This window comes from Palaemon carinicauda, chromosome 10 (assembly GCF_036898095.1).
Source record: "Palaemon carinicauda isolate YSFRI2023 chromosome 10, ASM3689809v2, whole genome shotgun sequence".
NCBI lineage: Eukaryota > Metazoa > Arthropoda > Malacostraca > Decapoda > Palaemonidae > Palaemon > Palaemon carinicauda.
The window spans coordinates 129892547-129907546 of record NC_090734.1 but is presented as its reverse complement, the minus strand read 5'-3'; the positions used below and the strand labels follow the sequence as shown (position 1 = coordinate 129907546).

General features: G+C 29.1%; 1 protein-coding gene across 1 annotated transcript in view; it reads left to right on the top strand.

Moving 5' to 3' along the window:
• LOC137648253 (uncharacterized) overlaps positions 1-15000 on the top strand; it is a 114459-nt gene that overhangs the window by 98885 nt on the left and 574 nt on the right. The window contains exons 3-5 of the mRNA XM_068381176.1: positions 6763-6822; positions 11753-11920; positions 14676-14797. Coding sequence (XP_068237277.1) covers positions 6763-6822; positions 11753-11920; positions 14676-14797 — 350 coding nt within the window. The remainder of the gene's footprint in view (positions 1-6762; positions 6823-11752; positions 11921-14675; positions 14798-15000) is intronic.

The window sequence follows — 15000 nt, the reverse complement described above, 5'->3', positions numbered from 1 at the left end:
CTTATCATCACAACTGCCGTCACCATATCTGTTGTTTGCATTTTTGAACGGACGTTTTGTTGTTGTTGTTTTTCTCATGTGTTAATTTGAAAATGCACTTTTTTTCTGTGTTTCTTTCAAGCGTGTGGTTGATTTGAAATGAAGCTGATGATGTTATGTGATAAAAAGTTTATAAATACCCAACTCTCCCCCCCCCCCATTGAATTAATTTCCCCTATGTCATGTGAAGCTTACATAGTTTAAACGTATTTTAGGCACTCGGTATTCTGTGAAAAAATTGGTATTCCATAAAAAATTGGTATTCTGTGAAAAATTGGTATTATGTTAAGAATTGGTATTCATAAAAAATTGGTATTCCATAAAAAATTGGTATTCTGTGAAAAATTGGTATTCCCAAAAAAATTGGTATTCCATAAAAAATTGGTATTCCATAAAAAATTGGTATTCTGTGAAAAATACAATGTTTCCCCTGCTGTGTGTTCCTGATTCTAGACCACGGTCTGACTGGATGTATTATTCGACTATAGTGAATTCCTTTTTAGCGAGGCAGATTTGCACCGACTCGCAGGGGTGCCCTTTTAGCTTGGAAAGTTTCCTGATCACTGATTGGTTGGACAAGATAATTCTAACCAATTAGAGAGCAGGAAACTTTTCCCAGCTAAAAGGGCACCGCAGCGAATCATTGCAAATGCGCCTCATTAAAAAAATTGAGTATAGTGTCCTTATTTTTAGACATTCACTCTGTTGATGTAATCAGTGAAGGATGAAATAATGGGTTTTGTCTTCTAAGAAATGTCATATAAGTTATTTTCAAGAGAATATTATATTGGATAGCATAGATTTTACAAATAAACACCACTCAATAATATAACTTTATTACCGGGTTTAGGATCGCTATTATAGATATCATCAAAGTCGATAATCCCAAAGAATTTCCCTGTTTTGAGGCCATAATCCCTTTAGCAGATCAGCCTTTTTTAAACTTTCACCACAGAATTGATCACTTACACTTTACTATAGTCAATTTTTTTTAGCGAGGCATATTTGCACCGACTAGGGTGGTGCCCTTTTAGCTCGGAAAAGTTTCCTGATCGCTGATTGGTTGGACAATATAATTCCAACCAATCAGCGATCAGGAAACTTAGCATTTGTTGACAAAGTACACACGGTGGAATAATAAGACGTGCTTATGAAATTTACATGCGTTTTAACTTTTGAATTTTAGATAAGTGTCCTTAGATAAGGAAATGTTTGTCTAAAGGCATGAGATCATCTAAAACTATCTTATCATTTAGATGTATTCCCGTTTAGATAATTAGAGCTTCAATAGTTGATAGCAATATGGTTTTAGTTATTATCTTTGCTGAAGGAAATGAACATGTTGATTAAATTGGTGTTTTCATCACTTCGGTTAAAAACAGTTTTGTAGACTTAATGATATATTTTGAGTGTCTTTAAAAAAACATGCGAGTCTGACAATGGATTTAAATTACAAAATGAAATTTTAATATATGATAAATTTTGTAACACCTCCTATTAAAAATTTGCATTAAAAACACGGTAATGCCTGGCAACATTTATTCCAGGATTATACCGTTTTAAAAAAACGATATATTGACGTAAAGAAGTGATATTACGGTCACCAACCCGTAAAAAAAGTAATAACAAAGTAGGGTAAAAATTACGGTCGCCTGTATTTTACTGAAATGCGCTGAGAACAGTATGTTTACGAGAATACATACATACATACATACATACATACATGCTGTATATACATGTATTATGTATAATGTTTATATATGTTATATAATGTGCATTTATCTAAGTGTATGTGTATTTGTATGTGTGTATATATATATATATATATATATATATATATATATTTATATATATATATATTGTATATATATATTGTATATTATAAATATTTATATATACCGTATATTTTATTTATATTTATATATATATATATGTATGTGTATATATATATGTATATATATATGTATATATATATACAGTATATACATGTGTATATATATATTGTATATTATATATATTTATATATACTGTATATTTTATTTACATATATATATATAGATATGTATATATATATATATATATATATATATATATATATATATATATATATATATATATATATATATATATATATATAAACTTTAAACCACTTCACCCACCCCTTCGTAATAATTTCATAATGGTCAATCATATAGCCAAAGTTAAAATAACAACTCACTTTTATAGATCTGGAAAAATATATTGCTGGAAATTTAAAACCATTACATTCACAAGATAAGATTTTTATGTTTCCTGTCACAGTTGTTCTAATTTGACGGTATGTTGTTTTAGAAGAAATACATATAAGCAGAATAGACTAGTTTTGTCTAACTCCCAGTTGTGTCTTCCTGCATCGCTGCTCTTCATGACTTTGGGAAGGAGTCATGGCTCGGTGGAAGAGAGAGTATCAAGTCGGTTCTCAAATAGACATGATTGTTTGAAAAAACATTTCAATGGCATAATAGTAAAATGAAAATTATAATATATTCTTGATTTTGAATAGGTGGGAAAAACATTTCAATGGCATAATTGTAAAATAAAAACATATATTCTAGATTTTGAATAGGGAAGAAAAACATTTCAATGGCATAATAGTAAACAAAAAATTATAATTTATTCTTGAATTTGAATAGGTGGGAAAAACATTTCAATGTCATAATAGTAAATAAAACATTATAATATATTCTTGAATTTGAATGGGTGAGAAAAACATTTCAATGGCATAATAGTATATAAAAAATTTATATATTCTTGTTTTTGAATAGGTGGGAAAAAAATTTCAATGGCATAATAGTAAACAAAAAAAATATATATTCTTGATTTTGAATAGGTGAGAAAAACATTTCAATGGCATAATAGTAAATAAAACATTATAATATATTCTTGAATTTGAATAGGTGGGAAAAATATTTCAATGGCATAATAGTAAATGAAAATTATATTTTCTTGATTTTGATGATAAATTGTTTTTTTATTGATATGCAAATTTAACTGATATTTAGATTATTTTTTTTAATGTGCGTGACATTTATAAATAATTGTACATCCTTTATGTGTATTATATATGCATTACATTAAGTATAGTAAATATTTCATGTGGATTATTCTATCATTTCTTTTTAATGAAACTGTATGTATAGTCTTTTCGCTTGATAAGATTCTGAAAATATATATTAAAAAAAAATAGAAATTTCTTATACTTTCTTAGAGAAAATTAGCCTCGTAGAAATATAGACAGATAAAAGTTCGATTATATTTGATTCAAAGTCCAGCAGTATTGAGACACATTATTTTCATACTTTGTATATTTAAAAAATGCAGAAATTTCCTCTCTTTTTACAAGTCCCTCTTTAGCTGAAATATTATTATTATTATTATTATTATTATTATTATTATTATTATTATTATTATTATTATTATTTTTATTATCATTATTATTATTATTATAATTTTTATTATTTTTATTCTTATTGTTTTATTATTATTGTTATTATTATTATTATTATTATTATCATCATTATTATTATTATTATTATTATTATTATTATTATTTTTATTCTTATTGTTTTATTATTATCATTATTATTATTATTATTATTATTATTATTATTATTATTATTAAATAGATAATCAAGAAAATATAAAATTTCCAGGAGAAAAATAAATTTTAAAACGAGGAGCTGTTACCATTATAAATATGAGTCGTATCGGTTATTTGATAGGATAGTTATTATTGCCACAGAGCCACGATATAATTACGGATAATTAGCCCCAAATCATTATAATTTAGATGTATTTTTTACGTCTCAAATAAGGCTATGAACTCGCTAACACTTTTCACCTGTCATAAATTTCTTCTTCTTCTTCTTCTTCTTCTTCTTCTTCTTCTTCTTCTTCTTCTTCTTCTCTCTCTCTCTCTCTCTCTCTCTCTCTCTCTCTCTCTCTCTCTCTCTCTCTCTCTCTCTCTCTCTCAAGTTTATACATTAAGTAGAAGACTGTGATGATTAATTTCGACTGATTTTTAAGCATACACTTAAAAAAAACGTAATTTTACTCAGAAATTCTCCGTAAAAAATATACTGTTCTCAACTGTATTTCAGTAAAATACAGGCGACCGTAATTTTACCATACTTTGTTATTATCTTTTACGGTTTGGAGACCGTAATATCACTCCTTTACGTCAATATATCCTTCTTCAAAACGGCAAATGCCTGGCAACATTTATTTTAGGATTTTTACTGTTTTTACGGCAAATTTTTAACAGTAATAAGAGAAAATGTTGCTTATTGAAGTAAATATTAGTAAAGTATGATCAAGAGAAAATATTAGTCATTGATATAAAGAAATTATCAAAATTCCTTTGGCATAGTCTTGTAAAATATGTATTTTTTAGGTATAATTGTGTGACATAACTTATTTAGGGAGAAGATAAAGAGTGAGCCAAAGAATTAGATGGAGAGATAAGGTGAAGGATGATATGGAGAGAAGAGGTTTGGTAGGAGAGCTTGAATAAGACATCATGAATTAAGGTTTTGAAAGACTTTAGAGAATAATCAAGATACTGGAGTTGTAATTGGTGTAAATATTTGGTTTATGAATGAAAGTAGATGACTATAAGATGTATTATAACGTGCCTTGAGAAGTTAAATTTTCAGATTATTATTATTTATTTGTTATTTTTTTTATGCAAAATAATGAAGAATGGCAGTGAATGACTCTCACATGAATTATAAGGCTTCTTGAGTAGTTGAATTTAGATTTTTTTTTTTTTTTTTGCAAAATAAGGAATTTAAGTAAAAAAAGGATAGCAATTGATAGCTTTTTTTTTTTTTTAACGTAAGAATAATTTGAAAGAATGAAATTTCTATTTGATAGATTTATTTTAACATAAGGATCGTTGAAGGGCTGATAACGCTTGATACTAAAAAGGAATGAAAAGAGATTATTATGAAATAGTAGAGAGAAAATGTAAAGATATTCGAGTATCAAACAATAACAAAAGTAGTTTATTGACAAAGCTGTCGAAGTGTAAGAGACGAGGCACTTTGATATTCAGGGAGCGCCAAGGTTCTTGCAAGACGAAAGTGATTGGTGCATTATTTATAAGAAGGGTCGACGTTCTGTAGATTAAACATCTCTGTAGGTGGTTAGGAAAGCTCTGGAGCTGTATCTTTGGTTCATTATTACCAAGTCATAGGTGCTTTAAAGGCCACTCATGAATGGCAGAGGCAAGGGACAGTGACATTGCCCTAGCAAGCAGAACAGTGCCCTAGAGACTGAGGCAAGGGACAGTGACATTGCCCTAGCAAGCAGAACAATGCCCTAGAGACTGACCATTTATACATATGATCAGCGCTCAGTGACATTGCCCTAGCAAGCAGAACAATGCCTGTAGACTGACCATTTATACATATGATCAGCGCTCAAGCCTTCTCTCCATCCAAGCTAGGACCAAGGAAGGCCAGGCTATGGCTGATGACTAGGCAGGTAGACCAATAGGCTCCCCCAAACCCCCCATCCTTAGCTCACAAGGATGGTGCGAAGTCCTTAGCTCACAAGGATGGTGCGAGTGCAGAGACCAAAGGAACTAACGAGTTTGAGCAGGACTCGAACCCCAGTCTGTCGTTCACCAGTCAGGGACGTTACCACATCGGCCACCACAACCCTGAGCTAATCTGGTCGTGCGCGAGAATTTGTCATGATAAAATTAATTACACGCTTGAAAATATGCCGTAAAATACGGTAAAAATCCCGGAATAAATGTTGCCAGGCATTTTCCGTATTTAAGATGGATATAATGACGTAAAGCAGTGATATTACGGTCACCAACCCGTAAAAGATAATAACAAAGTAGGGTAAAATTACGGTCGCCTGTATTTTACTGAAATACAGCTGAGAACAGTATATTTTTTTACGGAGAATTTCCGATTAAAATTACGGTTTTTTAATAGTGTAGAAACTGTACAAATATATTTGTAATGATTGTAGTTAAGTACACCTAAGAATGATATGTATAGCCATGTTCCATTTCCTTAATAAATTTAGAATTCAGGAAAACCTTTTAGAAGAATAAACACCATATTAAGCGGAGTTTACTCAGTCAAACGGTATGTCGAACCCTGTTCGACAAGCAAGTGTTTGAAGCGATGTACGAACGTGTGAACGGGGTATTTGGTTGTCGAACACGCTCGTCGAATGGTTCGAAGAAGGTCTGTTCTCGCCTTAATTTTGTGGGCGGGTCTTTATTATCCAGAAACCTTATGCATTTGTGGCTGACTCCACCTCTTCGAACCGTTTGAGAAGCAGGTTCGACAACCGGGTTCGACATTGTGGTTCGAGAACCTGGTTTGACAACGCGGTTTGACAACGCGGTTCGACAACTGGGTTTGACAACCGGGTTCGACAACACGGTTTGACAACCGGGTTTAACAACGCGGTTCGACAACCTAGTTTGACAACCGGGTTTTTAACCTGGTTCGACGTACCGTTCGACCGTATTAACCCTGATTTAGATTAGCTGCACATGTGTAAACCAATCAGGTATAGCGTAGGATTTCCGTAGAGGAGAAACTCCGTTTTTTTTTTTTTTTTTTTTTTTTTTTTTTTTTTTTTTTTTTTGTTGTAGAGGAAAGAAGTCATTGAATAGCTAATTGTTGGTTGGACATTTTTTTGGTCTCCCAACAGCGCTACACCTGCATAACGGTCTGCAACAACTGTAACGACGGCACCTGCAGCTCACCTGTAGTAAGTGTATGCCCGAGCTGCCCCCCGCCTAGTGCTAATACCTGCCCCCCTACCCCCCCCCCTTATCCCAGAAATTCCTTATCCCCACCCTCATATCCATTCATCCTTTTCCATCGTTCCGTATATGCAATGTGTCTCATTCAGTTTGATTTTTGGTTGTTTACGTCAACTACACTGTTAAAAAATGTCCGTAAAAATCTGTAAAAAATCCTGGAATTAATGTTTCCAGGTATTTGCCGTTTTTAAAATGTATATATTAACGTAAAAATTTGATATTATGGCCTCCAACCCTTAGAAAATCATTACAAAGTAGGGTAAAAATTTACGTTCGCCTGTATTTTACTGAAATACGGCTAGGAACAGACTACTTCAGGGAGAATTTTCAATTAAAATTAAGGTTTTTTTTTAATACGGCTGAGAACAGTATATTTTTGGGGAGAATTTTCAATTAAAATTACGGTGTTTTTAATACGGCTGAGAACAGTATATTGAATTTCCAATTAAAATTACTGTTTTTTTTAATACGGCTGAGAACAGTATATTGAATTTCCAATTAAAATTACTGTTTTTTTTTTTAATACGGCTGAGAACAGTATATTGAATTTCCAATGAAAATTACGTTTTTTTTTAATACGTCTGAGAACAGTATATTGAATTTCCAATTAAAATTACTGTTTGTTTTTTAATACGGCTGAGAACAGTATATTGAATTTCCAATTAAAATTACTGTTTGTTTTTTAATACGGCTGAGAACAGTATATCAAATTTCCAATTAAAATTACTGTTTTTTTTTTTTTTTTTAATACGGCTGAGAACAGTATATTGAATTTCCAATTAAAATTACTTTTTTTTAATACGGCTGAGAACAGTGTATTAAATTTCCAATTGAAATTACGGTTTTCTTTTAACAGTGTAGCTACTCACTCTCACGCTCTCTCTCACTCATATCCACCACCACCAGTCATCTTTTATGGCAGCGGTTTTCGTAGCACAAGGGCTTTTTAAAAAAACAATTATTTGTTGCTTTTATCGTCTCGTTTCCTTTATATTTTCTTTCGTAGGTCGTTTAATCGTATGACTGACACTATAGTCAATTCTTTTTAGTAAGGCAGATTTGCACCGACTCGCGGGGGTGCCCTTTTAGCTGGGAAAAGTTTCCTAACTGCTGATTGGTTGGAAGTCCGACTCGCAGGGGTGCCCTTTTAGCTCGGAAAAGTTTCCCAACAGCTGATTGGCTGGAAGTATTTTTGTCCGACCAATCAGCTAGTAGGAAACTTTTCCGAGCTAAAAGGGCACCCCTGCGAGTCGGTGCAATTCTGCCTCACTAAATAAAATTGACTATAAGTATGTCTCATGCTTATTTATTGATGTCTGGCCAAACTCAACACTTTATTATTTTAGCAATTGTATTATTTTGTAATCTCTGGTGTCTTATTTATGTATTTTACTCTTCCGTTGTATTCATGGGTTTTGGAAGCTGTTATTCGTAGTGTTATGGCTAAGTGTATCTTTGCTGCCTCTTAGATGAATACTGTGCATGATTTCTCAGTTCAAAACTGATGTTCACTTTAGGTCAAGGAGACTCTGGAAATGATATGTGGTCGACCAACTGTTTTCTTGCTTTTTTTTTGTAACAGCTATAGTTTGGCCTTTGTATGTTTTGTTTTTATATTGTATTTCTTTTATTCTGCGCTTATATTTTTCTTTGTTTATTATGTAGTATATTCCTGTTATAGTGTATATATATATATATATATATATATATATATATATATATATATACTGTATATATGCATATGTAAGTATGTATATACATGTATGTTATATATAAATATATATATATATATATATATATATATATATATATATATATATATATATATATATACATATACATATACATATTACACATCCACACACACACATACATATGTATGTATATGTGTGTATTTTTTCTATAATCACACACACACATGCATGAATTCAAGTAGAAATGTGTGTGTTTGTATGTGTGTGCTCCGCCAAGGACCACATCATTAATAGGTCACGCCTTCCTTTTTTTTATACGCTTTACTGCACACGCATCTAGTTGCTGTACCACTATTTTTTTCATATTTTTCTTACATATATCTGTTGTTAATATGCTCATAATAATTTTTTATACATATTTTTTTTTCACATTTCTTAGACAAGTTGAAAAAGTAGTTTTCTTGTATTTGTATTTTAGGAAAAAGTAATATTTTTACTACTTTACCTTTGTCAATGTACTTTTTTTTCAATCTATATTTAAAGTGACTTCAACTCTTTCTCTTTTTTTATAGTCTTTTTTTTCCACATTTCTTGAACAAGTTGAAAAAGTAGATTTCTTGTATTTGTATTTTAGGAAAAAGTAATATTTTTACTACTTTACCTTTGTCAATATTATATACTTCTTTTTCAATCTAGATTTAAAGTGACTTCAACTCTTTCTCTTTTTCATAGTCTTTTTTTCCAGATTTCTTAAACAAGTTGATAAAGTAGTTTTCTTGTATTTGTATTTTAGGAAAAAGTATCATTTTTTACTACTTTACCTTGGTCAATATACTTTTTTTTTTAATTTATATTTAAAGTGACTTCAACTCTTTCTCTTTTTTATAGTCGTCTTTTCCACATTTCTTTAAACAAGTTGAAAAAGTAGTTTTCTTGTATTTGTATTTTAGGAAAAAGTAAAATTTTTACTATACCTTTGTCAATATACTTTTTTTTCAATCTAGATTTAAAGTGACTTCAACTCTTTCTCTTTTATAGTCTTGATTTAACCTTTTTCTCTCAAGAAAGTCATTATACTTAGAGCACGAAATGTCAATGTTAAATAACCTTTATTGTAGCTACCCTTGTAAACTAATAGTCCGTTTTCTTTTCCCTTTTTCTTTTACGCCAACACCTCTCATCTAAAACTATTCATTCTTTCTATCTTACGTTTTTTATTTTTTTATTTTTAATGGAATAATTTCCTATTAATTTTGAGACATTATATTGTTTATTTTTTATTACTATTTTTAACATGTTTTTATACTTTTTTTATTTTATTTTTTTATATTCTAAATTATATTACAATGAATTTTTTACTTTACACTGACATTTTTTTTTAAATTTTCATTTTAACACTGATATTGTAATTTTTGTATGTACCTTTAATTTTTTTTATTCTAAATTTTGATATTTCATTGAATTTTTGACTACACTGAAATTATTAATATTATTTTTTTATTTCACAATTTTATTCAATCAATCTGAAAAATGTGATATTTTTTTTTTTACGTAACCTCCTCTATATTTTATCTTATTTACATATTCTTATATTTTATCTCTTAAATATTTGTTTCCTCTTCATGTCACTGTGTCCTCTCTCTCTCTCTCTCTCTCTCTCTCTCTCTCTCTCTCTCTCTCTCTCTCTCTCTCTCTCTCTCTCTCTCTCTCTCTCACTCTTCCCTTTTGCATCCTCGACCAGAGAAGGGTAAGGAATTATCTCTCTACTTCTCTATTATTGATTGACACTTTTTGCATCTCATTTCGTTCTTATATTTGAGGCTCCGGAAGATATGTATGTATGTATGTATACATATATGTATATATAATGTATATATGTATATAAATATATATACACATATATATATATAAATATATATGTATGTATATATATACTGTATATATATACTGTATATATATATATATATATATATATATATATATACTGTATATATATAAATATATACACACACATATATATATATTTATATATATATATGAATGTATACATAAATATATATATATATATATATATATATATATATATATATATATATATATATATATATAAACATATATATATATATATATATGTATATACTTTATATATATGTTGTATAAATAAGTATATATATATATATATATATATATATATATATATATATATGAATATATACATAAATATATATATATATATATATATATATATATATATATATATAAACATATATATATATACATATATATATGTATATACTTTATATATATGTTGTATAAATAAGTATATATATATATATATATATATATATATATATATATATATATATAATCTTATTGTACTGTTGTTATTTTATTATTTTTATTGGTGCAATCAAAATCAAACAGAATGTCGGATATGAAATCTCAATAACGTTATTATAAAAATCTGAATCCTAATTTCACCTTATTCCTGCTTGTTGAACAATTCGGATTTTTTACAGTAGAACATTCACAGTAGTTTATAATGTTTGCCGTATCCTTATGATCTGTCATTGATGTTATTAAAAATGCATGTAGTTAATGTTTGTGTAGTATTGATATACAATTATTGAATGAAGATTGTAAAATTTCAATTGTTCTGTCACATTTATGTATATTACATTTTTGTAATGTGTATTATTTTTTATTTTTCTTCATTTAATGAGTGATGCATGATTGATTTCTTATTAATACACTGTTAAAAATTTGCTTGAAAAACGGTAAAAATCCTGGAATAAATGTTGCCCAGGCATTTACCGTTTTGAAAACGGATATATTGACGTAAAGGATTGATATTACGGTCACCAACCCGTAAAAGATAATAAAATAGTAAGGTAGAAATTACGATAGTTTTTATTTTACTGAAATACGGCTGAAAATAGTATACAACCGGTGAAAAAATGATAAAAAGTAGCGTAAAAATTACGATAGCTTATCTTTTACCTAAATGTCTGAAAATAGTATATTTTTCATTTAGAATTTCCGATTAAAATTACGTTTTTTAACAGTGTATGAGTCATAACACTCGTAAGGAACAATTGCCATTTATCTTCACATACTTTAAACATTACCTCTGAACCATGACACTAACTCCACCCCTTTTTTTTTTGTTTTTGTCATGCAGGCAGGAAAGCAAGTTCGGGACCTCTTCGAAGACCTGCGAGATGGACACAGCCTCATCTCCCTGCTGGAGGTCCTCTCTGGCGAACACCTGCCTAGAGAGCGAGGCAGACTTCGCTTCCACATGTTACAGAACGTCCAACTCACTCTGGACTTTCTGAGATACCGCAAGGTGAGTGTCAGGCGAAGCAACTGAATAGATCAATAAAAAAAAAATATATATATATTCTCATTTTGCTTTTCTTAGTATCGTATTTCCTCAATTAATTCTATTATTACTATACTTACGTTTGAAGTTCTATTTTCCTCCTGAATATGTAGTGAAAGGATTTGCATATTGCCATGATCAGCAAGGCTGTACTAATCAAGGCCACCCATACTAGGTAGGTTTGGAAAAAAAAAATGACTCTTCCTGGCTTTGCTTAGAAAAAAAAAACGGAAGTCAAGGATTTTGGATGTCTCAAAGACTTTTTAGCCCATACGCGGAGACTCCATTTGCTCTTTGGTAGAGCGATTTAGTTTAAGCATCTAGAGAGTTCTTATGATCTTGCCTTATTCATGAACTCGTTTACCGTGTTACTGTTTACTACATCCGCTGGAAGTCTATTCCAAGTATTTGCTATTTTGTTTGTAAAGAAATTGCCATATTGAGTGGTATTGTATCTTTTCAAATCCAGTTTGTATCCGTTACCTCTGGACTGATTTGTGCTAAGCGTAAATAGAGGAAGAGAAATAAGTTCAATCTTATTTCTCTTCTTCTATTTACGCCTAGCAGAAATCAGTCCAGAGGTAACGGATACAAACTGGATTTGAAAAGACACAATAGCACGCAATGTGGAAATTTCTTTACATACAAAATAGTAAATGCATAGACTTCCAGCAGATGTAGTAAACAGTAACACTTCAGTAAACGAGTTCAAGAATAAGTTAGACAAGATTATAAGAACTCTCTAAATGCTTAAATTAAATCGCTCTACCAAAGAGCAAATGGAGTCTACGCGGATGGACTAAAAAGTCTTTGAGACATCCAAAATCCTTGTAACTCTTGTTTTTTTTATGTTTTTATAGCAAACCCAGCAAGAAAGTCATTGGTATTTTTTTTTTTTGACTTATCAATTGATCTATTCATTTGATGATGTCTTTCAAAATGTCTTTTTAAAAACATTGAAAGTTATGGGTAGTTAGTCTTTTTTTTTATGATAAATTTCAGATATTAGGAGGAAATTTTTTAAACATTGATAGGTATGGGTATTTTTTTCTCTATGATAAATTTCTGATATTAGGATTATTAATCAATTAATTAATAAAAAAATTTTATTTCAATGTATTTTTATAGTCGATAGTTAGGTTAATATATTTTTTTCGAATTATGATAAATTTTAGGTATCAGGTTAATTAAACAATTGGTAAATTTTGTCTTTCAAGATCTTTTTATAACAGATAGTTGGGTTTATTTATTATTTTTCCGTTTTCTGATAACTTTAAAATGTTAGTTTGCTGTACTTGGAAGTTAGGATTTTTTTTTCCTTAAATTTATGTTACTATATTTAGAACATCCCTGTTTGTAGCTCTTTCTTTAGAAAATAGATTTAACAAGTAATGTTGTCATACATGAAAGTGTCCCGCTTTTATTTATTTTTTTTTTCTTTAGCTAATCTATTTTAAAGGAAAAGTTTTAGACAAATAATGCTGCTAGGTTTAAATGTCACCATTATCTTGTTTTGATTTTATCAATTAAATGATATATGACCTTGTAAGATTTGGAAATTATTTTCTCGTAATGCGATTGTTGTTTTTCCTCGTGAATTCTTTAAAATATACGTCCACATCTGGAGTTCCTATTGGTCACGATAAATGATATAAAAATCTGTACAGCATAAGAATAGTTTTTCAAATATTTCATGTTCGTGGTAAAGAATTCATAACGATTTTTATTGAAATTCTAAATGAGAGTTAGTTTTCGATTGACATGTCAGTTATTTGTTAAATAATTGAAAAATCTCTACTGTATGAAGATGAATTTTAAACATTTCATGTTTGTGTTAAAGAGCTCATAACAATTTTCTATTGAAGTCTAAATAAGTGTTATTTTTCGATTGTCATGTCAGTCATTTATAAAATAATTGAAAAATCTGTACTGTATAAAGAAAAATTTTAAACATTTAATTTTTGTGTTGAAGAGCTCATAACCATTTTTATAGAAGTTTAAATAAGTGTTAGTTTTCGATTGTAATGTCAGTCATTTATTAAATAATTGAAAAATCTGTACTGTATAAAGAAAAATTTTAAACATTTCATGTTTGTGTTTTTTTTTCTTTATCGAAATCTAGATAGGTGTTAGTTTTCTATTGGCCTATCAGCAGATTTATTAAAAATTTCACCAGTTTAATTCAGCTAATACCGCATTGTGTGTATGTCTGCTAATCCATTCGAATTTGGTTGAAGATAGGAAATTTGACTGAAAATATTCACGTTATTTGCATAATTGTTCATTGTAGTGTTTCTTGGGTTTCTTGATTAAATTATGATATAAGAGCGAGTATAGGTAGTTAGATATTTTAGAATATAATTATTTTCTTCTTTTATAGTCTATTTATACGTAATTTCAATTCTGCATTTAATCCTAGTTATAGTTTTTAATTCATTCATAGTTTAGACTTTGCTCTTTCTATTAACATAGTTTCATTCATAATTTTATTCATTATTTTAGACCTAGTTTTAAATTCTACTGCCATTCATTTTCACGGGAGATGAACTCGAAAATTCTCTCTGCTTTATACTACGTATAATCTGATGATGAAAACTTATACTTGAAGTGAATAGGTATTTATTTTTTCGAGCTGGGCCAATTGACACTGCGAATTTTCGGAGAAATATAATTTCTTTCATATTGAGTCCTAATTTTGTTTTCACTCTTAATATTTCAGATCAAACTTGTCAACATCCGATGTGAAGACATTGTGGACGGTAACCCCAAGTTGATACTCGGCCTAATATGGACCATCATTCTGCACTTCCAGGTAAGTAGTCTGTTATATCATTATACATACACACACATACACACACATATCTATCTATCTATCTATATATATATATATATATATATATATATATATATATATATATATATATATATATATATATATATATATATATTGTGTATATGTGTGTGTAAAAGTATATACTTTTTATGTATATATATATGTATATATATATATATATATATATATATATATACATATATATATTTAT